The following is a 21,845-nucleotide window of genomic DNA, read 5'->3' on the forward strand; positions in this document are numbered from 1 at the left end:
GGCGGCACAAGGATGGTTTTCATACTCACTAAACAGCCTGCTGCCCTGCGAGGCATCTCCACTGTCAACAGACTGTAAAATAAAAATGTATAACTGAAGTACGAGCAGGCTTAAGAGAGACAGACTGGCCAGTGCTTTTAAGTTGTTTGGACCCTGTGACCCGTGTGTACTGAAAAGAGAAATCAGATGCAGACCCCGGTCTCCAATGCTGCACTGCTACTTTACTGTATTTTGTGCCATTTGGAGTCCCTAATTACGAGCAAGTAATGGACTAGGCAGTCTGCAGCAGAGCTCCTCAGAACCTTTGATCTGATGGTCTGTAACATTAACATTTACAAAAAGTTGAAATAAAATGGACACCGTGAAATCACATATAAAAACAAAAGATGTGTCTGAAATCTTTCCAATTTTCAACCTGATATACTGATTGTATTTGAGTGTCTATTAATCTCACTACAGTATAGAGTAGTTGACGGTTTTCCATGTTGGGAGTATTAAATACGTGAATGAGGGAGTGATTTTGGACACAGCTTAAGTCATTTCCCATGATAATATTGGACACACCAGACCGGTTTCTTTAATTACTGTAATGTTTCTACCCACAGCATCATTTCAAAGTAAAAGGGAACTGTGGATCAATGAGGACACATCGGCCTTTATGAAGGGTTCAGACATGTGCTAAAATACATTACTGATGTCTCATTTCTACAGACTTTTACAAATATTTTAGACAAAAGGAAACCAAAAACATTTGGGCTGCTGCCACGTGGCCCAGTATTACCTGTGCACTGACGCTCTAAATGCTAACAGGCTGTTTTTATTATGTACATGCAGCCAGTAGGATGTGAAACACCTGCCTGAAATGATAAAAAAAAAGCAAAAAAAGACAGAAGTATTTGCCCAAAGAAATGTTAGCTAAAGCATCATTTACAAAAATGTGTCTAAAAAAATGAGCACTGAAATCAGTGACATTTAGTCATTTGGGAGGGTTGGCCTTTGATGCTTTGAATTTATGGGTGTAGAAAGGCTCTTAAAACATAATTTGCACACAGATACTCAAACCATTTAAAAGTAATTAAAGGTGCAGTAAGCGATGCTGCGCAAAGATTGTTGATATTTGAACTTAACTGCCAAACAAATACCCCCCCTTCAGAAGTTCCGCCCCCCAGATTCAAGGACAGAGAACTACTGGCCAGCCGGCACATTCGCATGCTAAACCTAAAACTTAAATAGCTGTTATAGAAAGGTTAGTCTCGCTTGCCAGACCTTCCTCCACAGCGCTGCTAGTCCACACAGCATTCCGGGATGGGAGAAAAATGTGCTCTGGTTTATTGGCATTTTTTTAAACCAATCACGATCGTCTTGGGCAACGCTAAGCACTGGACGGAGCAACGGTGCCGCTTCAAAATAGCCTCTGGAAGGAACTTGTTTTGGTGGAACATGTGTACGTTCAAAAGTTGTTTTAGTCGTGCAACAGAAAACTTTCCGGCAGCACCTGAACAATCCCAGAAATGAAACATCGTGGATATAGACTATAGAAAGGTGAATCTTGCAGGTGAGGAGGAATCGTTTTTTTTAGGGGATCAAAAAGAAGTCTCCAATGAAATGAACAGGACTGTTGGAAAGGAGGTTTCTATAGTTGCAGCAGTGAACACTGCTCGGATCCTAACAACCTCTCTCAATGACAAACAGCAACTCTGCATTTGTGTTAACAGCTGTGACAAATACTCATCAACACAGAGACAAAACAATCATGACCTGTTTTCTTTTCAAGCCAATGCTCATGATTAAAAATAGATCTGTATAAAACCTGTCATAGTGACAGACACTAAAAAACGGAATGACATCATTAAAAACAAAAAACACAAAAACAAGTCTTTAGAATAACTATGATACAAAGCATCACTTAAGTTACTAAATTCAAATATACACAGCCATTTTTTTGTCATATTTACATATGTACATCGCAAAGAAAATAACCTTTACTGTGGTGTGAAGAGTTGTTACTAGGACATCTTTCCCTTTATACGTATTTAAAATTCTGATTTCATAAACTTTAGGCAGAGAGAAAAAGGAGAAAAGAATAAGGGCTAAAAGGCACTTTTCTACCAAAGCAAATAATGAAAAATCATCATGGAGACTCGCAGGAAGCAGTGGCATAATTATTTAAAAATAGTAAGAATCTTTAAGCCTTGACACAAAATGGAAAAAATGTTTTTTGAATGTAAACAAAAAAAATGCTCATACAGTGAATTCTCTGCACCAACTTTCAAGAACTTAGATGTATATAAAATCTTTTTGTTGTTTTTGTTTTATAAAAAGACATGATATGAACACAGTGTAGAAAAGGCCCGCAGGTTTGGGCTAAGGCAGACAGGAGCCGAATGCACCAAACAGTAGAAACAATGTTAACAGCTGCCAGCTGACGACGCTTAGTTAGATCTCAAAGTCGTAAGAAAAAAAAAAAGCGTTAGTTCTGGTGAGGCAAAGTGGAAAAAACAGTTTGTAAACGGAAAGAAATCGGGAGCGTGAAAAAGAAAACTCTTCTTAATTCCAACAGTGTGACGAGAAAAAACAGAAATCCAGAAGCTGTGAGGTTTTTTCTTTTTTCTTTTTGTGTTGTTTTTCTGTATTTATTTTTTTTTTGCTTGGTTTTTGGTAAAAAATAAGGATCCGTGCTTGCAGGCGAAGAAGAAGTTAAATAAGATGTGACAAACAAAAAAACAAAAAAAAATAGAAAATTAAAGCATCTTTAATCTTCACTTTTGGTGCTTTTTTAAGAGTTAAAAATTCAGTGACGTTGAAGACATCGCAGTTTTTTTCTATCTCTTTGATTCAGAAAAAGGTCCCTTGTCCCTCTTGCGTGTTCATACGTAGTGGTCTTTAATGTCCTCGCTGAGCTTGGCGGCGTTCAGGTTTTTACACCGGTTGTCTTTGGGGCTGTACGCCGTCCGGTGCGGCGCCTTGACCGGACCACTGCGGGATGTGCAGATGACCCCTCCCTTACCCATCCCCCCCCTGTCCTGCGCCGCTGCTACGGCGCACTTCTGTGGCGGACACTTGTCCCCCATGCCCAGCGCCCTCTCCTCGTCTTCCTCCGGCTCGCCGTCCAGCTCCCCTACCTCCTCGCCCTCTGCCCCGTCGCACGCTCGGTCCGACGGGCCCATCAGCTTCTTGCATTCGTACTGAATGTCTTTGCCGCGGTTGTTCCGCAGCGGCTCCAGCTGGTTGTTGACCGTGGTGTCCTCGGAGCGGGCCGCTCTCTCACGCTCTTTCTTCCGCTTGCGCGTCCACCAGACACAGACGACGATGCAGAAGATCCACAGGAGGCTGAAGACGACGCACAGCACTGGGACCAGGTAACCTGAAGGGGAGGAAGTCGGAACCAGGATGTTAGAAAGGACATTTCTCTGGAAGAGCTATATAATATTATATTGATTCTTTAGACAAGGATACAATATTTACTGATATCTCAAAGTCTGCCACGATACAATTTTGATTTGATTCATTTTAGGGGCCTGTGACTGATACGAGACGATACATAAGCCCATTCAACACGTTATATACAGTATACGTATTTACAAAATCCAACTAAAATATGATTTGACAATTTTATTACTGAGCTCTTCCAGACATTTAAATTAAAAACAAACTACTCTTTCTTATACAATGAATAGATATAAAGTGGGAATTTCAAAATAAAGTTCGATCTGACAGATGACGATATGTATCTATATTTTCACTTTGCATCGATAATATTAGATTGTTGAGGACTTAATCGATATATCGTTACACCCCTAACCAGAACCCCCCCCCCCCAGCCGTTGCTGCAAAGAATTTTTTTTAAAAACGTTTTTTAAGCAAAGGACCCCTTAACTGAAAGAGAGATGGAGCATTCTACAAATGGTATACTGTATAAAATGAAGTTGCATAACAAACTGGGCCTACAATAACGTGTAGGGCGGCTTAAAGCCTTTATACATTTTTTAATGCATGTTTTAATGTTACACATACATGTGGCACAGTGAATCCTCAGGATGAACTGTATCTCTGGATGGCTCCCTTAGTGACTACCTTACCTATAGACCAGTAAGCCTATCATCAGTAAGGATTTTATATTTGCTAATAATATAATGGATTCATGTTAGGACTTATTGATTTTTTTTTTTTTACTTTTAAAAATTAACAATAATTTGGTGGCCACCCCTGCATTGACTCTGAGGACCCCCTAGGGGTCCCGGACCCCCTGTTGAAGATCTCTGGTGAAGCCAACAGAATTACTTGATTTTTATTTCCATGTTCTTCCCACTATATACTACTCCACCTTTTTAACAAAGATGTAATTGAATGTGGCTCACCAACAGGCGGCGGCTCAACCGGCGTCTCCACTTTGATCTCCACCACGGCCAGCATGACGCTGCTGTTGTGGCGTTTGGACAGGGCACCAATGACGGCGCTGGCGGCCTTCTGGATCTGACTGCGGTCCCGATCACTGTCCTTCGATCGCCCGTCCTGCTCAAAGGACTGCACGGTGGAGAGAGAGAGAGCGAGAGAGAGAGATGGAGGACAGGAATCAGTTAGTTTTGCGTTAACACGGCATTCCACATGTTGAAAATGACCGGCGTGAGTGTGTTCACATTAGAGAAACGGAGAAATGGTATAAGTGAAGTTTGGGGTTTGTTGCATTCGAGAGGTTTCTGTTTGACAGTCGATTCAGCATCTATTAACATACAGACATACTGTACATACATGCTCTCAACTGCATCGCTTGATTTAGAATGTATGTGTGGTTGTATGCGTAGTATGTAATGTGTATGAAAAAAAAGAAAAACGTATTTCAGTGCATATCGTCGTCGTTATATCTCCATATTGCGTCATTTTTTATTTTTTTCCGTAAATCTGTGGTATAGGTTACCCTTCACATCTGTCTGTGGGTTTCACAAATGTTGAAACCAGGACGAGGCAATTTCATCTGACTTTGTCTGAGTTAAATAGCTCAATCAACGGCTGTCAATCGATTAGAAGGGTACTAAACAACAGTTGGTGACATTAAAGAATGGCTTGTTTAATGCTAAGGCCATATGGTCAAAATGAAATGATTTAATAATAATGTATAACAATAACAATAACTAATTTCAGTAGTAAATTGCTGTTGAACCATCAGATGGGAAAAGGACATTTACAATAACTTCAAATGCACCACGAGGCTGTAGTTTACCAGTTTCATTGAACGCACCATTGTTTCTCCGACGGCAGCTGCAGATTGTTACATCCCGGTGTTGAATCCTCTACAGTAAAACAGTCAAACTTTACACCGTTTAGCGTTAGCGGTCAGCATTGTAACCGTGTTTAATCCAGCTACTAGCTAGCTAACATTAGCTGCTGTCGAGTATAGTGTTAACTAGCGTCACGTGCAGCTGTGTTTGTGTTTCAGAGCATCAGAGAGAAGCGCAGACATATCAGTGGCACCAGACTTCGGTAGCCAGGGTTGGCAGGAAGCAGATTTTTACAAGTAAATGTTCCAATCAATGATCCAGGCAGAACATTCTCGTTTCCCTCCTTCATTTTACAGTCCAATGGTGGCTAGAACGGCTCCGGGTCAAACGTCAATATGGAATGGATTAATCTGCGTTATTTTTTTTAACAGTTATTTTGACAGCCCTAAAATATATATATATATATATATATATATATATATATATATATATATATATATATATATATATATATATATATTGTATAGATTGTACATATAGCAAATTGTATATTGTAAGGGTCAGGACGGGAAGTTCAATTGATAATCATTAAATAATGTGGAGAAGAGGTAGGATTAAATAATGTCTATGCTGGTTTCTTTTTATTTATTTTTTGCTTATTTGTGAACAAATTTTTACATTTTTCTGCGTTTTTGTTTTGTTTTCTTTTATTTTGATCGTTGTTCATTCATTGCTTGTTTTAAGGAAGTATTGAGCATCTGAAAGTTCACTACAGGGAACCCAAATGCACTCTAAAACCTTGTGGTATGCTTAAAAAAAATGGTCGGCGATAATGTAGAGAAAAGCCCATTTGCACGCGGTTTTAGTGAAGAAACTGACAGCACAGATTCAATCAGTACAGTAGAGAAAGGAAAATAAAGCCCATTTGCCAAATGGTCAGAATGTTGCTTGAGGCTATGTAGGACAACAAAAAAAAGAGAAAGAAAAAACACACACACATTCATCCGTCAGAATAAAAGAGATTGTCCTCCTAACATCTGGCTGTAGCCCCCCCCCACTGAGACCACAGAGGGTGGAGTTAATTGCCTAATAAGGTGCTGAGGGTGAGAGCAAAGGGGGGCAGGGGGGGATTAGCTGTGCTGTGCAGTTCAATTAGGACAAACAATAGAGAACAGGCCAGCTGTGCTCCCCGCTCGGCCAGGGACAAACACTCCTCTTTTCTTCTCCGGAGAGAATCAGCAGCTCATTCACACACCTCTAGCCCCGCCCCCAGAGTGACTGACAGACCGCATCGTAGCCACGCAGACCAACCACGCAACCTCAGTACTGCTGACTGACTGTGTCCAGAAAGATCTACTGAAAGTTAGCATGGTTTCATATTTATTATTGGATATTGCATTGGCATTTAACTATATTTCAGACGATTGGAGCTGTAACAATTCCAAATTTGACTGTACAATTAATTGTCTCAGAAGTAATTGCGATTAACAATCTAATTGTCTCTCTCTTGTCTTTTTTATTTATTTTTTTATTTGTTTGGGCATTTCAGCCTTTAATGGAAAGGACCGCTAGATATGAAAGGGGAGAGAGAGGGGGAAGACATGCCGGAAAATCGTCCAGGTTGGACTCGAACCCCGGACCTTCTGCGTCGAGGCATACACCTCCATACATGTGCGCCTGCGCCACCAACTGAGCCAACCTGGCCACATAAAAATATTTCTTAATGTATTACAGGAGTGGTGAGTGAATCCGAAGCAGAGGGACAGACACAGAGCTGTAGCGGAGCCAAAGTAGCACACATTTTAATTAATTAACTTCATTGGTTATCAGGCAAATAAAACGCTGACGCAGATAATCTGCAAACTGCCAAAAAACGGCCGAATAATCAGCCATGGCCGATAATTGTTCTATACCTAGTTTAAAGGACATTGTGCCTGAAGAAAAAAAGCTAACTTGGCTCTCAGACAGCGTGTCTGGGTGTTGCTTCCAAACATTTTTTTCTAAAACTACTTGAAGAAGCTACTTGACACAGCCTCAACATGTCAAGATAAAGCACACACACACACACACACACACACACACACACACACACACACACACACACACACACACACACACACACACACACACACACACACACACACACAGAAACATATTGAACCACTTGTTTCTTGCTCAGGTTGGAGGCTTTGCAGCAGAGCGTTTCAGGGGTTTACACACAGAAAGCCTTTTGGAAGAGAATAAATCGACACAAGCGGCTGCACGCTGCGTGGCTTCGCTGGGTTTATAAAGATTTCACCCACACTTGGATATTAGCGCAGACATTTTGCTGCAACACGAGTCGTCAGCGAGTGGGAGTGAGTTTTTTTTTTTTTCCTTGTTGTGGGGTTTGGGTGAATGTCAGGTTCGCCACTGCTTTTCCTGTATCTGTCGCTCAAAACAGGCCCGCAAACATCAGAGGAACAAGAACTAATCCCCTCCATTAAAAGCTTAGAGCCCCGATGAGACTGATTTCCCCTCTGAGTCTGGGTGGCCGAGGGAGGAGGGAGGGAAAAGAGAAAATAGGAGAGAGAAAGAGAGGACCGAACATTAGAGAAAAGAGAGGTAGAAAAGACAGCAGCAAAGAAAAGAGTGAGGGAGAAAGAGAAACAGAAAGCGAAAAAGATAAAGAAGAAGAGCAGAGACAAAGATTAGCAAGGTGTCCCAGCAGAAATGCTTAATCTCATCCAGATGTTGTTAGAAGCTTCAAACACCTCTCCCTCTTCTGTCTTTTCCTTTTCTCTTTCTTGTTTCTTTTTTAAACAAAGAGGGATGAGACTCAAAATAGAAAAAGTGCAGATTTTACTGGACTCCTCTGGAAACGATTTGCAGTGAAAAATGAAGTGTGATGTAACAAAGAAGGGAAAGAAAAGATGGAAAGTGAGGTGGAGAGAAGGCAGCGGCTTTCAATTCTGACAGTGTGTGTTGCTGTGTATATATACCTGCTTGACGATTTAAATATCAAACTCATTAATGGGTTAATCATTTCAGGTTCTAACTTTCAGTATTTATCTCTAAGTAAAGTGGTCATTTTTTAGGCCAAGGACCCCTAACCTGAAAGAGAGACTAGCAGGGACACCCTACTACATATATTGTATAAAATGAAGTTGCATATTAAACTGGGCATACAATACAATGTAGGGTGGCCTAAAGCATTTATACATACATTTTTATGGTGTCCTACTACAATACTAAGCTATTAAGATAATAATTAATGGGAAAGGGCAGCTGTAAGTTTTTCATTTTTTTTTTTTCATCCAAGGTGCAGTCAGAAGGTCGCCTGCGGCGAAGTGTGTGTTTATTGGGCCAACACTTAATATCAATGTGTGTGTGTAATAATCACCATGGCAACCTCCACGGCGTCACTGTTGGAGTAGGACTGGTCACAGAGGATGAGCAGCGCTCGCTCCTCCGCCAGCGTTCGAGTGACAGGGAGGTACCGCAGCTCTGAGCAGATCTTCTCTACAGTGGTTCCCTGCAAAAAACACACACACACACACACACACACACACACACACACACACACACACACACACACACACACACAAAAGATTAGTATCTGCATTGCTGGCGAGGAACAATCCATTTAGAAGTCTCCTAAGTCTGTTTCAGATGCAGCCAGACTGCTTAGGCCCAGCGGGGGGACGCTGTGGCTCAGATCTCAGATCAGTATCTTGTCAGAATGAACCGATTCATTTCCATTCATAAAACTTCATTCAGAGCTTCCAGTTAAGGTTTCATGATACAGCAGTAAACAACAGGAACACCATCTGGACTAACAAGAGAAGAACAAAGCTTCATTAAGGACGTCCGCCACTATGAGTCATATTTCTGTGTCTCTCTCTCTCTCCCCTCTCTTCCCCCCTCCCTCACCAAGAGCCTGATTGTGCCTGATGTTTCTGCCTGTTTAAAGGAAGTTTTTTCTTGCCACCAAATGCTTGCTCCTAGAAGCAATTGTTGGGTCTCTGTAAATTATAGTGTGTGGTCTAGACATACAAATTCAAATTGCTTCATTGGCATGAAAATCAGAAAAACAATATTGCCAAAGCATCAAGGATAATACAATTCAATAACAATGAGATGAGAAACATACTCTATCTGTAAAGTGTCATGCGATAACTTCTATATGATGATGACATTATAAATGAAATTGAATTGAACTTTATGGGGTAAGTTTATGGACTTTATCTATGCAGTAAAAGTCTTCCCCCTCCACAAAACAGCCAGCAGAGACAGCTTCAAGTAGTCCTAAGTGATATTTTGTCTTTTCAAGGCGGCTGTCAGCTTTTTTCTACCACATACAAAGTTTTTATTTTTCATCAACCCAAAAAAAAAAAAGGTCCACACACTGATAAAAAAAAACTGCAGCTTCACTGCCATTTCTTCGCTCCATGATTTGTTTTCTCAGCCTCCGATGTCTGCATGGAGGAGTTACATGATGTGTGGCAGGGTTGGATGAAGTGGGGGTTTATATCACGAGACAAACATTTTCTACCGACCCTGGGTTGTTAACATCCAGCAATTATCAAATGTTAACAATCCAGGGTGGGAGGACTCTGAGTTTTGATATATTGTTATGACATGACACATCCACGAGCATGACAAAAGACCTGATGGTTGGATTAGAGGCCTGCTGGTGGTTTTCAAATGTCTCTCCAGCCTTATTTCAGACTTTTCTCTCAGCGACAACTCGCAGAAACTTATAGTCCCAGCAGCGCTATCAGGGCTGATAAAAACCTGCACCCTCTGCATTCACAGTCTGGCTTGCATTTAGAACATTGAAACCATAAAGCATTATGTTTAAAGGTCATATTTCAAATATTCTCTTGTTAAACATAAAAAAAAATTGCTAGGGCTATCTTTGCCATTGTTTCCTCTTTTATATTTGTTTAGTACCGAAGAAGGAAGAATTAGAAACTATAAAACTGTGGGAGCTGTGTCAAACCACAGATTTTCACTCTGAGAAGCTTTGTGAAACACCAAACAAAGTTATTAAAAAAAACAAAAAACAGAACATTTCAGGTTGCTCAAAGGCAAAGTGGCAGCAGCTGTTGAAGCACTGAAGCATTCTGTTGTTGATGGTCGAGCCCACTTCCTTCCCACTACGATGTTTTGATTATTTGTCAAAAATGGCGTCCAAAGCAACATCTTGAAATGACTTGTTGAGTCCACCAAAAATAAATAAAAATGTACTAAAAGTTACAATGAACAGTGGTGGAAGAAGTATTCAGATACTAAAAAGTACTAATACCACACTGTAAAAATACTCTTGTTGCAAGTCAAAGTCCTGCATTGAAAATGTTACTTAAGTAAAAGGATGCAAGTATCATCAGGAAATGTACTTAAAGTATTAAAAGTAAAAATACTACACTAGAAAGTGTGAAGGATCCAAACAGTTGTGTGTTTAATGGTCGTAATGGTAGGTCGTTATCTTGTTGGCTAGTTTCATTTATAATAAAACATCAGATTTTATAAACTACATGTGTTTTGTGTGCAAAAATCTTAATGTGTAAAGTAACTAATAACTAAAGCTGTCTGATTAATGTAGTGGAGTAAAAAAGTACAATATTTCTCTCTGAGATGTAGTGGAATAGAAGTAGAAAGTGGCATGAAAAGAAAAGACTCAAGTACCTCAAATTTGTACTTAAGTACAGTACTGGAGTAAATGTACTTAGTTACATTCCACCACTGGCAATGACATATCACAACATTATAACTTTTCTTCTTCATCCACACACAGAAAGTCCCTCACCTGCGGCACTTTGTCCTTTTTAAAGATGAGCGTGATGCGAGCACAGCTGTTGTCAAGGTACCCACTGTTGGGCTCGCACTGGGTGTGCACGGGTGTCGGGGGGTCGGGCGTTGAACACACGCCCCACTGGTGGCAGGGCGGTGAGAAGCAGGTGAGGAACTGATGCTCCACACACTCGTGGCTGGCGGGGCAGGGCGGGGCGTCGGCATCCGGGGGGGGCGGAGCCTTCGGGAGGAGGCAGGGCCGGCGGCCACACCTCACCTGGAAACAACATGGACAGCTTCAGTCATTCACTGCTTTTGACTTGTGTGCCACTCAGAAAAGTGGCTGTGCAAACAGTCTCGGTAGGGAAACAATGACACAAAGATGGCATTAGACGGGAGTAGACATGGGTCGGTTACTGGTAAGGTTTCAAGGTATGCCGCGGTTTGAAAAAAAGTCACTGTTTCAAAACCACTACAATTTTCCTTTTTAGGGCCAATTCCAATACCAATTATTAGTTAATAAAACCGATAACTGATATTTGGAACTAATGAAAATCTTTAAGTCAAAATCAACATTTTTTGGAATGTTACAAACTCCAACACAAAAGTTTGTTTAAATGCTTTAGTCAATTATTTAATATAACTGAAACTTTAAACATAATACACAGTACACAAAAATGAATAAATAAAAACTAAAATAGCTTCCTGAAGTTTTAACATGTAAACATTTGTTTGCAGGTGTTGCAGACTGCTTACAGAGCTGTAGCCGAGCCAAAGTAGGACACTTGTTAATGAATTTACTTTATTGGTTATCGGTCAAATAAATCACAGATACAGATAATCTGCAAATTGCCAAATATTTGCCCCAATAATAAATAATACTACCACAAATAATGTGAGTCTCTTTCACGATATTCGCAGCATTTCACGATGTGTTTATTGTAAGGATCGACCGATACTGGTTTTTCAAGGCCGATACCAATTATTAGTAGTTAATGAAACCGATAGCTGATATTTGGATATGCATTTACAGTGAAAATAAAAATCTTTAAGTCAAAATTAAGATTTTGGAATGTTACAAAATCCAACACAAAACTTTGTTTAAATGCTTTAAGCAAGTATTTAATAAATGAGAAACTTTCAACATAATACCCAGTAACAGATAGTGTTGTGGGGGGGGGACATTAAGTCAGACTCAGTGGAGAGTGAAACCGAAGCAGAGGGACAGACACAGAGCTGAGGCCGAGCCAAAGTAGAACACTTTTTAATTCATGAACTTTATCGGTTATCAGGCAAATAAAACGCCGATACAGATAATCTGCAGACTGCCAAAAAAACGCCCTGATAATCAGCCAGGGCCGATAAACAGTCTATCCCTAATTTATTGCACAGGCTGATATTGCAATGACGCTAAAAAAACAATGTATTGTGCAGCCCTATTATGCAACGTCATTATTTGATTAACCCTTCCTTGCGAGCCTGACCTTGGAGCAGCCGACGTATCCGTTGACACACTGGCAGGCGTTGCACTCCTCCTCCCAGCGGCTGCCGTGAGGAAACTGCAAGCCAGCGTGACGACACGACTTCCCGAGGCCGATGACTGGGGGAGAAGAAAAGGAGACGTTGAGAAAACAAAAAGGCAAGTGGCTGGGTTGTCAATCTTCTTCTTTACTTAACCCATCAGGAAAATCCACTGGAGCTAGTCAACTAACTGTTAACACAACATACTGTAGAGCAGAGATCTTCAACAGGGGGACCGGGCAGTGGCATAAGGTCATACTTGAATATATCTCACTTGATTACTTCACTTGTGTTTCATAGAACATGGGAGCCTTTCATGTCCTACACTGGAATGGATATTTCAACTACTCTCACCAGGAGGTTTATGTAGGATTACATTTGTGTGTCTATATATGTTTATGTATATATATGTACGCGTGTGTATATTTATATTTTTTGTCATATAACATGACGTAACACCTGAGTCTCTTCTCATGTAAATATTTGTCTGGATCTGTGAGCCGAGTTTAGTTTAGTTTGTTTTGACTGGATACATTTTGTCTATTTTTGCTTGTTTTTTGTTCTTATTTGGGGGTTGCTACACACACACACACACACACACACACACACACACACACACACACACACACACACACACACACACACACACAACAGGGGGTCCGGGACCCCTAGGTGGTCCTCAGAGTTACTGCAATTAACTCACTGCATTAACAAAATGCAAAAAAAAAACATTGATGATAGGCTTTCTGGCCTAAAACATGATTTATAAAATCATGCCAACAACTATTATTTGAATAGCTTGTATAAAGGCATGAGGCTGCCCACACGTTATTGTAGGCCCAGTTTAATATCCAACTTAGTTTTATACAATATGTAGTAGGGCGTCCCTGATCTGTCTCTCTTTCAGTAAAGGGGTCCTTGGATAAAAAAAAACTTTGAATACCACTGCTGTAGATATTTATGGCACTTACACTCCTGACAGCGCGCTCCAGCGTGTCCCGGGGGACAAACGCAGCGGTAGCCATTGATTTCATCCACGCAGGTGGAACCTTCGGCACAAGGAGATGACTGGCACTCATCTATGTCTGGAAAAAAAGCACACAGCTGTTATTTTAAACACGTGTCCTCAGGCACAATTTAGACTTTTACACAGGAGCTGGAAACAGACTGTCCAGGTAACAATGAGGATCTCTTATTGATTTTTTGTATAAATGACCTTTTTAATGAAATGGAGGAGAGACAAACAGACTCCTCTTAACTTAAAAATGTCACACAGGTCTAGGGCTGCACCATATGAGGAAAATATGCGATAAAGTTGTTGAATGTCGTGATACCGATATTACTTGCGATACAAAAACAGATATTAGTGTTTTCAGTTCTGCTGCTTTCAGTATTCTGCTAAAATACAAAACAAACTGCTTGTTGAATTTAAAACAAATAAAAGGAAATCATTTCCAACATTCTTTAATTGAACAAATTGAACATTGAATTGAATATAAAAGGCAGAACTAAAAAAAGAATATCCTATTTTATAAACGACGTGTTTTGTGTGCAAAGATTTGCTAAAAACACAACTACCATATTCATTTCTGTTCATGCTTTACAGGAAAAAGGTTCTAAAGCGTTGTACTTAGCGTCTTCATGAATTCATAGGTGTGTTTTGGGCATAACATGCAATAAACCAATCAGAGTGTCATCTCCCATTCCCTTTAAAAGCCAGCCGCGTTTGGACCTTGGGGCATTGCTATTGATGCCGGATTTGCACCGTAATATTTTTATTTGTAATCTTTTGTGTACTGATGCCCTGTGTGTGTAACAGACATAGTGTGCACATGCTGTACACGAGCCTAGGCGCATTTTACTAATTTGCTGTTAAAATAACAATGAAATGCTGCGCTACTGACTTTAGACCAGGTTTTTGTTGGTCAATGGCACGATTGCTTCCCACTGCCTCAAGATAGCAAATACGCCAAGAATGCACCTGAACACACCTCCCTGTAAGACCAGCACGCCCATGGGCGCAACGATGGCCGCAGGTGCATTTGCTATTTAAACGACGTGGGCGCTGGACGGGAAATTGACAACTGTGTCAGTCTTGTTGCATTTGTTTTCGGGGATTGTGTGCTTTTCTTTTGCATCGTTTCTGTTTTTTGGGTTGTGTGCTTTTCTTTTTGCGTCGTTTCTGTATTTGCAGCGCTTTTGTGTATTTGGTTGTGTTGTGTGTATTTGCAGCGCGTTTGCTAAATGCTGTAGCCTGGCTACGCCCTCCTACGCACTTTCGCTCAATTTTCATTTTCCTTCAGTACTCCGTCTGGGTTGGCGGTATATTCTTGGGTTTTCTCCGGCCAAATATTTGGCGGTCCAACCAGCGAACAGAGGGAGTGGCTGAGAACGATGACGTTGAGGTCGTGACGTGCGCTAGTTTGAGTTATAGTTCCGTAATGTCGGTGAAGAAAGATGCGGTCCGTTGTGGCAACACTGCCGAATATCCAGAAGTTAAAGCCCGGGCAAGAACGGTCTTTGCTGAGTTGTGTTGGTGGCCATGATGTTGTGGCCCTCCTCCCCACGGGGTTCGGGAACAGTTTGATTTTCCAGCTCGCTCTGTTAGTGGTGAAGGAGTTGGCTAAGGCTAACGCTAGCGATGCTAAGCCGATAGTTGTCGTTGTCTCCCCTCTTGTTAGCCTGTTCCTACCAGACAGTACATAGGAGGGCGGAGCCAGGCTACCAAAGTGGATCTGGGCAGATCCAATAGTTTAAACTTCAACAGAGTACCCGCCTTCAAGGAAGTTAACACTTGTCAATGGAGAGTGGCCAGACTCTCTGTACAAATGAAATGGACCAGAGTCTGGTAGGACCAGGCTATAAATGCTGCGCATGTGTTGTCAAATTTAGGAAGATGTTTTCTCACTTTGCTTGTGTTTTGTCTATTTGCGTGTGTTTCATTAAGTTGCAGTGCGTCGGCAAAAGTCATGAGTAATCTGTTTGGTAGGGCTGGGTATCGTTCAAAATTCAATATCGGTACTGATGCCAATACCAGGACTTTGAAACTGGTTCCTAAACAATCTTTTCGATACCAATTTTATAAAACAAAAATAAATTCAATCACACAAATCACACATTAAGGCACAAATCTTTATTTTTCACTCTAGTGTAACATTATTAGAGCTCGGTAGAAGCACGCTGCATGCTTATTGGCTCACTGACGCGGATGAGATTGGGTATTGAATGATGAGGCATTTTTCGATACTTAATATAGAGAGGCAGTCGGTGCCTCAAAAGTACTGAATTCGGGACACAGCCCTAGCGTTTGGACGAACTTTAGATGTTAAGTACAGGTGGCACAGCTGGGCGTAGTAACATCAGAGTGGTGTGTAACGCCCAAGACGTAAGACTTAATGCCATCACTTTCTTTATGAATACTGACTCAAGCAGGCAGTATTCTCTGAAGTCATGGCCTACAGCCAGTTTTCTGCCAGTTGGATTGGGCTGTTATAAATTGATGATGCTAAGCTCAGTCAGAATTCTGTAGAAAAAGTAGAAACCCTATTTGACCTCAGTGTGCACCGCCTCTATGGAGGGAGTATTTATTCATAATTCAAATTGAAAGTCCAAAGTCTGCTATTTCACCACTAAATTCATTTCTGAGACTGGTTTATGCGAGAAATTAACTGTGTACAGTTTGAATATGGGCAGTTTTACAAAAATTGATGGCCAATTGCACATTTGCTCCGATATGTTGTCGGACTTGGAAGCTCCAGTCTTAGGTGACAGCCAGCTGGCGGTGGCCGGGATCGCTTGCTTTCCGGCAGCCAGTAATACTCACAGCAGCCGCTGTCAGCTGGAAGTCGTTTCAGACCCCCCCACCAGCCGTTGGGCCACGCCTCCTCATTTAAATTGACACCTGTCACTTCTAAATGAAAAGCTTAATGTTAAATCAAAATGTAAAAGGTGAATCTTAAAATGTCAATGTCAAATGTAAAACGTAAAATTCAAAAGATAAATTGTCAAATTGAAAATTATAAAGGGGAAAGGCTAAAATAAAATTATTTCTTTTTTTCTATTTGAGATTTTAATTTAAGTATTTCCATTTAAGCTTTTACATTTCACATTTAATTATGGCATGATTTTTCCTAGTAGCGTAGTAAAATAATACTATTTTTAATTTGATCTTGCTTCGTTTTCTCTTTGGACTTTCAATTTGAATTATGAATAAATACTCCCTCCATACACCTCTGCTTTCAAGACTCGCACCTTCTGAGGAAACACTGTTTGATCACCTGCCAGCTTGCTGACAGGAAGCCCACTCTCCACCTCTGCACATACCAGGGAACAAACACACAAACACACACACACTCTCTCTCTCACACACACACACACACACACACACACATATGTATTTCTACCTTAAGAGTGAACTGTTGGAGGCATTCCAAATGAAGCATTATCCACCACTTTAACCTTCTTCTTGCCATGCTTGTTTCAGTCACACCTCCAAACACATATTTCTCTGTTTACGTAGTTCTTATGCAGCCCACGGAAACATTCCTTGCATCAATGATGGTGGGCTGATCCACAGATTTCATTTCAGGCTACATTCATTAAAGTGGATTAAATCTGAGTCAAGTCAAGTTTATTTCATCCATAAAAATGGAAATGACAGTGCTCATACACGCCTTAATGCCCATAAAAAGATAGAGCAATACAATAAATACAAATACAATACATAAATACAGTACAGAAATTATAAAAATGTACGTTTAAAGTGCTTGTTGTGCTGTCTGATAGTCTGAGGTATAAAAGAGAGAGCATACTGCCTACCGCAGCAAGATTCTCCGCTTCTGAGACGCTCCCGGTGTGGTATGGCACGTGGCGGAGGACGGAACAAAACCGCAATGCAGCTGGAACGTAGCACAGACGCGGCCAGTGGAGAATCAGAGTTAGAATCAGTATGTAGTATGGAATTAAGAAAATTAGGAGTTTGTGGAACAGCTGCATGTTTGCCAAACAATAAACCACGTCGTTCTCATGCCTACAATTAGTGTCCTCAGTTTCCAAATGTTTTATTGAGTGTTGTTAAGTCACTTGACCCCACAATCTTCTGAACATAGCCATACTGAGAAATCCAGAGAGAGTTGTGTGGAGCTGATAGTCTTAATTAGCTTTGTAGTGACTCATTTGGCAATGGCTTGAATGTAACGGACGTTCATTAATATCAAAAAGTTACGCACTAAAGCTTTAAAATTGTATTGGTAGTCACTTTAATCCATGATTAGGTTGCAAGAAATACTGTTGCTGTGTTTATCTGCAGTTTAAGGGTTAACCTATTGATATGATGTGTGCATTCCGTCCCATGTCGGTGCTATAAGTTTCTCATATATTCAGGGGTTGTTCTTCACAGCAATGGTTCAGGAGCCTGAAGGATTTATGACCCAACACGTGTTGCTGGTTTAGTTTAAATCAGAGCACAACATGTTTAAATGTAAACCAATGTTAGCATCTCTGTGTGACATGGGGAGTGTGTCGTCGTGGTTTTTCAAGTGAGCAACATCACTATGCAGAATCTCCTGAAAGCCACAAATATTTAACCTCAAAGGCAACCCCATCCCACACGCGACTACATGCGCCCCCACACCCACACACACACACACGCACACACACACACACACACACACACACACACACACACACACACACACACACACACACACACACACACACACACACGGCAGGTGGCATTGAGCAGGTGTGTGTTCAGTGTGTGAGCAGCAGATAACACCGGAGCCATGATGGTTTACTGCCTTTATCACCAGCAGCACCTGTCTGTCCAACACATCCCCATACCTAACCGACATAAAAAAGGTAGATTTACAAAGACTCCCAAAAACAACATGTATAAGCGTTCTATTTATGGCCGCATGGCCGTTTTTAACAGGTGACCCTTAACACTGTTTCAATCATGTGACTGCTCTATTTGACGTAACAGCCGCTGTTATAACCACGTAGTTAATGTTGTGAAACGGAGCTAGTTAAGTTTAGGCAACAAAAATACTTGGTTAGAAAAACATCAGGGTTTGGCTTAAAATGACTCACGTAAAACATAACGCCACTGCTGTCACTGCGTCATGGACTAAGGTCCGTAAAAAGTCGGTTAATTTCAGAAAGCGACAGTTGACTTTTGGTTTCACATGGGAAACGAACCCCGGTCTACTGAGTGAAAGTCCTGTTTTTGTTTTCTCACTTCCTCGTTTACTCCTGCGATTATTACTATGGCCACGAGAGCTCGCCGCCTAACAAACGTATATATGGATCGTTCGATCTGCTTGCACAATCGAGCTATAGAGTCGCTTTCCTGTCTGTCCATCTGTCTGTACGTCTGTCTGTCAGTTTGTCCAAGTCTCTTTTCCTAAATACAATGATATGAAATGCAGGCTTGACAAGTTCTGATAACAGACGTTTCTCAACGTACAATTGCAAGGAATTTAGGGATTTCATCATCTACAGTCCGTAATATCAAAAGATTCAGAGAATATGGAGAAATCTCTGCATGTAAGCGGCAAGGCTTTAAACCAACATTGAATGCCTGTGACCTTCGATCTCTCAGGTGGCACTGCATTCAAAACCGACATGATTATGTAAAGGATATTACCACGTGGGCTCAGGAACATTGGAAAACCATTGTCAGTTAACACAGTTCGTTGCTACATCTACAAGTGCAAGTTATAACTCTACCATACAAAGTGAAAGCCATACAGTATATCAACAACACCCAGAAACACCGCCGGCTTCTCTGACCTTGAGCTCATCTCAGATGGATTGACGCAAAGTGGAAAAGTGCGCTGTGGTCTGACGAGTCCACATTTCAAAGATTGTTATCAGTGCAAAGTTCAAAAGCCAGCATCTGTGATGGTATGGGGGTGTGTTAGTGTTCATGGCATGGGAAACTTGCACATCTGTGACGGCACCATTTATGCTGAAAGATACATACAGGTTTTGGAGCAACATATGCTGCCATCCAAGCAATGTCTTTTTCAGGGACGTCCCTGCTTATGTCAGCAAGACAATGCTAAGCCACATTCTGCACGTGTTACAACAGCGTGGCTTCGTAGTAAAAGGGTGCGGGTACTAGACTGGCCTGCAGTCCAGATCTTTCTCCTATTGAAAATGTGTGGCGCATTATGAAGCGCAAAATACGACAACAGAGACCCCGGACTGTTAAGCAAGAATGGGAATAAACACCTACAATTAGTGTCCTCAGTTTCCAAATGTTTTATTGAGTGTTGTTAAAAGGAAAGGTGATGTAACACACGGGTAAACATGCCCCTGTCCCAGCTTTTTTGGAACGTGTTCCTCCTCCAGCATCTCCATATAGATAATGAAACACCCATTGGTGTAACTTTTTGGATTACCAAAAATTTGAAATATATGAAAGCAGCAATACAGAATGCCTCGGGGTCTTACTGCATTATATATTATATTTTGAATTGTCACCTGCCGCCTGAAGTTTGCGTTTACATAACATAAATGCAAACGTTTTGCTGGGGGAGGACCTCCCGCTTCATATGTGCCCCCCCCCCAAAAAAAGAAGTCCATGCTGAGCCAGGAACAACACGGGTTAAGGTGAGATGTGAGGAGTGTGAATAAAAAGGCGGATTGGTGAGGTGTTCACATTACTGCTGACGCTGTACTGGACTGCTGTGGTGAAGAGGGAGCTGAGCTTTACGGCAAACAACATTTGCTGCATCTCTTCCCCCTCTCTCTACCACTTTCCTGTCTTAAAGGGGCGCTATGCAGTTTTGGCCATTTCTTCGCTGTTTTCTCGCTTTTTGCTCGCAGGTTTCTCTATAGAGTTCCCGATACAGCTTCGGAATAGATATTTGGCAGCTCCTATGTTTACTCGTGTCTGACTCCTCGCTCGGTCAGTCTGCCGTTTCCTCTTTCTCTGTTCCTCCGACAATGCTTCCTAGCTTTCTGCTTCTTTTTTGCTGGCTCAGCCATGACGATAGTGTGAAAAACTCCATCGCTTGTTTCCTGAATGGGCGTATGTGTGCAGTGCCGTGAAGCAATTCGTTAGGCCTACATACTCACGCCATACTTCCTGACGCCTTCGGCCGTCGGCTCGCTGGCCGAAAGTTGCAAGGGTGGTTTTTCCGCTCACAGGCGCGAGGGGGAGCGAGACGACCACCATTCAACTCGAAAAAAGTCACATAACCATTCCAGTGACTCCGAAGATGTTCAGTTAAGGTAAATTAAGCTAAAACAAAACTGCATAGTTCCCCTTTAATCTGTCCTATCCAATAAAGGCAATAAAAGCCCTAAAAAATAAGCAATGCTCTATTTTGCACCACAGAATTTAGACAAAAATTTGAGGAGAACGTGCAGGTCAAAACGAAAAAGAATAGAGTGTGTATCTGTTTAACTGAAGAAACCTTCTAAGTCGGCCCACATGCTAAAAATCAGATCCAAATGTGTCTGTCCGTCTTTCCTCCAATTCTGCTTTAGCGCTTTGACTGATAACAGATGTTATGCCGAGTGTCTCTCACCTCACTGCAATTCTGTGGAGGCCGAAGTCTCTGATTTCAGCACTAAAACCTCTTAACAAGGCCAAACACACAAAGCAGGTCCCTGTCATCTTACACAGCAGCATATGGGCCCCGGTTCCCACAGCCAGCTCCATGTAAACATCTCATTAAGGAGCCCTCAGCCATAAAAGGAAGGGACAAAACGACACCACCTCCCCCCTCCTGACAGACAGTGTCAATTAGGCCCCCGTCTGAGATTGCTGCAGCTCCTCTGAAGCTTCAGGTAATCACTGCAAATGAATACCTGCGCAAGCTCAAGGGTCTTTCTGTGAACTCTGAAAGCTTTTGAAAAGGTATGGATGAGGCTCCCTACATCCTGCACGCCTGAGAAGTCACATCAGCGAGCATGTGGATCAGATATTTATGTGTTGAACATCTAATTATAAGTACATAGCTATACACATGAACACTTGAGAGACAAAGAGAAGTACAAACAACAACTGAGAGGAAAAGAAAGGTCTCTTTTCAAAGCAGGTTTCAGTGTTGTGAGGGGTGAACAGAGGGGGGCGGACACATCAGGACCTGGGTCTCTGAACCATCGAGTGTTGCTCTGCTGGGATCTCAGAGGAAACACAGTAGGGCTGCTTGATTGTTGAACACATCATAATCACAATTATTTTGGTCAAGATTGAAATCACGATTAACATGATAACTCATTGTCTTTTGGAAAAATGTTGCAATTATTGAACTTAAAAAACTTTGAAACAGTTAAACAAATCAACAGTGAAAACACCTTGAACTTGTTTTTATTCAG

At 41.4% G+C, this 21,845-nt stretch overlaps 1 protein-coding gene across 1 annotated transcript in view; it reads right to left on the reverse strand.

The window, feature by feature from the left end:
• Window positions 1-2,288: 2,288 nt before the first annotated feature.
• The window catches only part of LOC144535551 (protein jagged-2-like), a 73,774-nt gene continuing 54,217 nt past the window's right edge, over window positions 2,289-21,845 (reverse strand). Inside the window, exons 4-9 of the mRNA XM_078278089.1 lie at window positions 13,484-13,597; window positions 12,476-12,591; window positions 11,008-11,268; window positions 8,599-8,730; window positions 4,359-4,524; window positions 2,289-3,364 (exon numbers count right to left, since the gene is read on the reverse strand). Coding sequence (XP_078134215.1) covers window positions 2,868-3,364; window positions 4,359-4,524; window positions 8,599-8,730; window positions 11,008-11,268; window positions 12,476-12,591; window positions 13,484-13,597 — 1,286 coding nt within the window. The 3' untranslated portion in view covers window positions 2,289-2,867. The remainder of the gene's footprint in view (window positions 3,365-4,358; window positions 4,525-8,598; window positions 8,731-11,007; window positions 11,269-12,475; window positions 12,592-13,483; window positions 13,598-21,845) is intronic.

Source organism: Sander vitreus, chromosome 20 (genome assembly GCF_031162955.1).
Source record: "Sander vitreus isolate 19-12246 chromosome 20, sanVit1, whole genome shotgun sequence".
NCBI classification, from domain to species: Eukaryota; Metazoa; Chordata; class Actinopteri; order Perciformes; family Percidae; genus Sander; species Sander vitreus.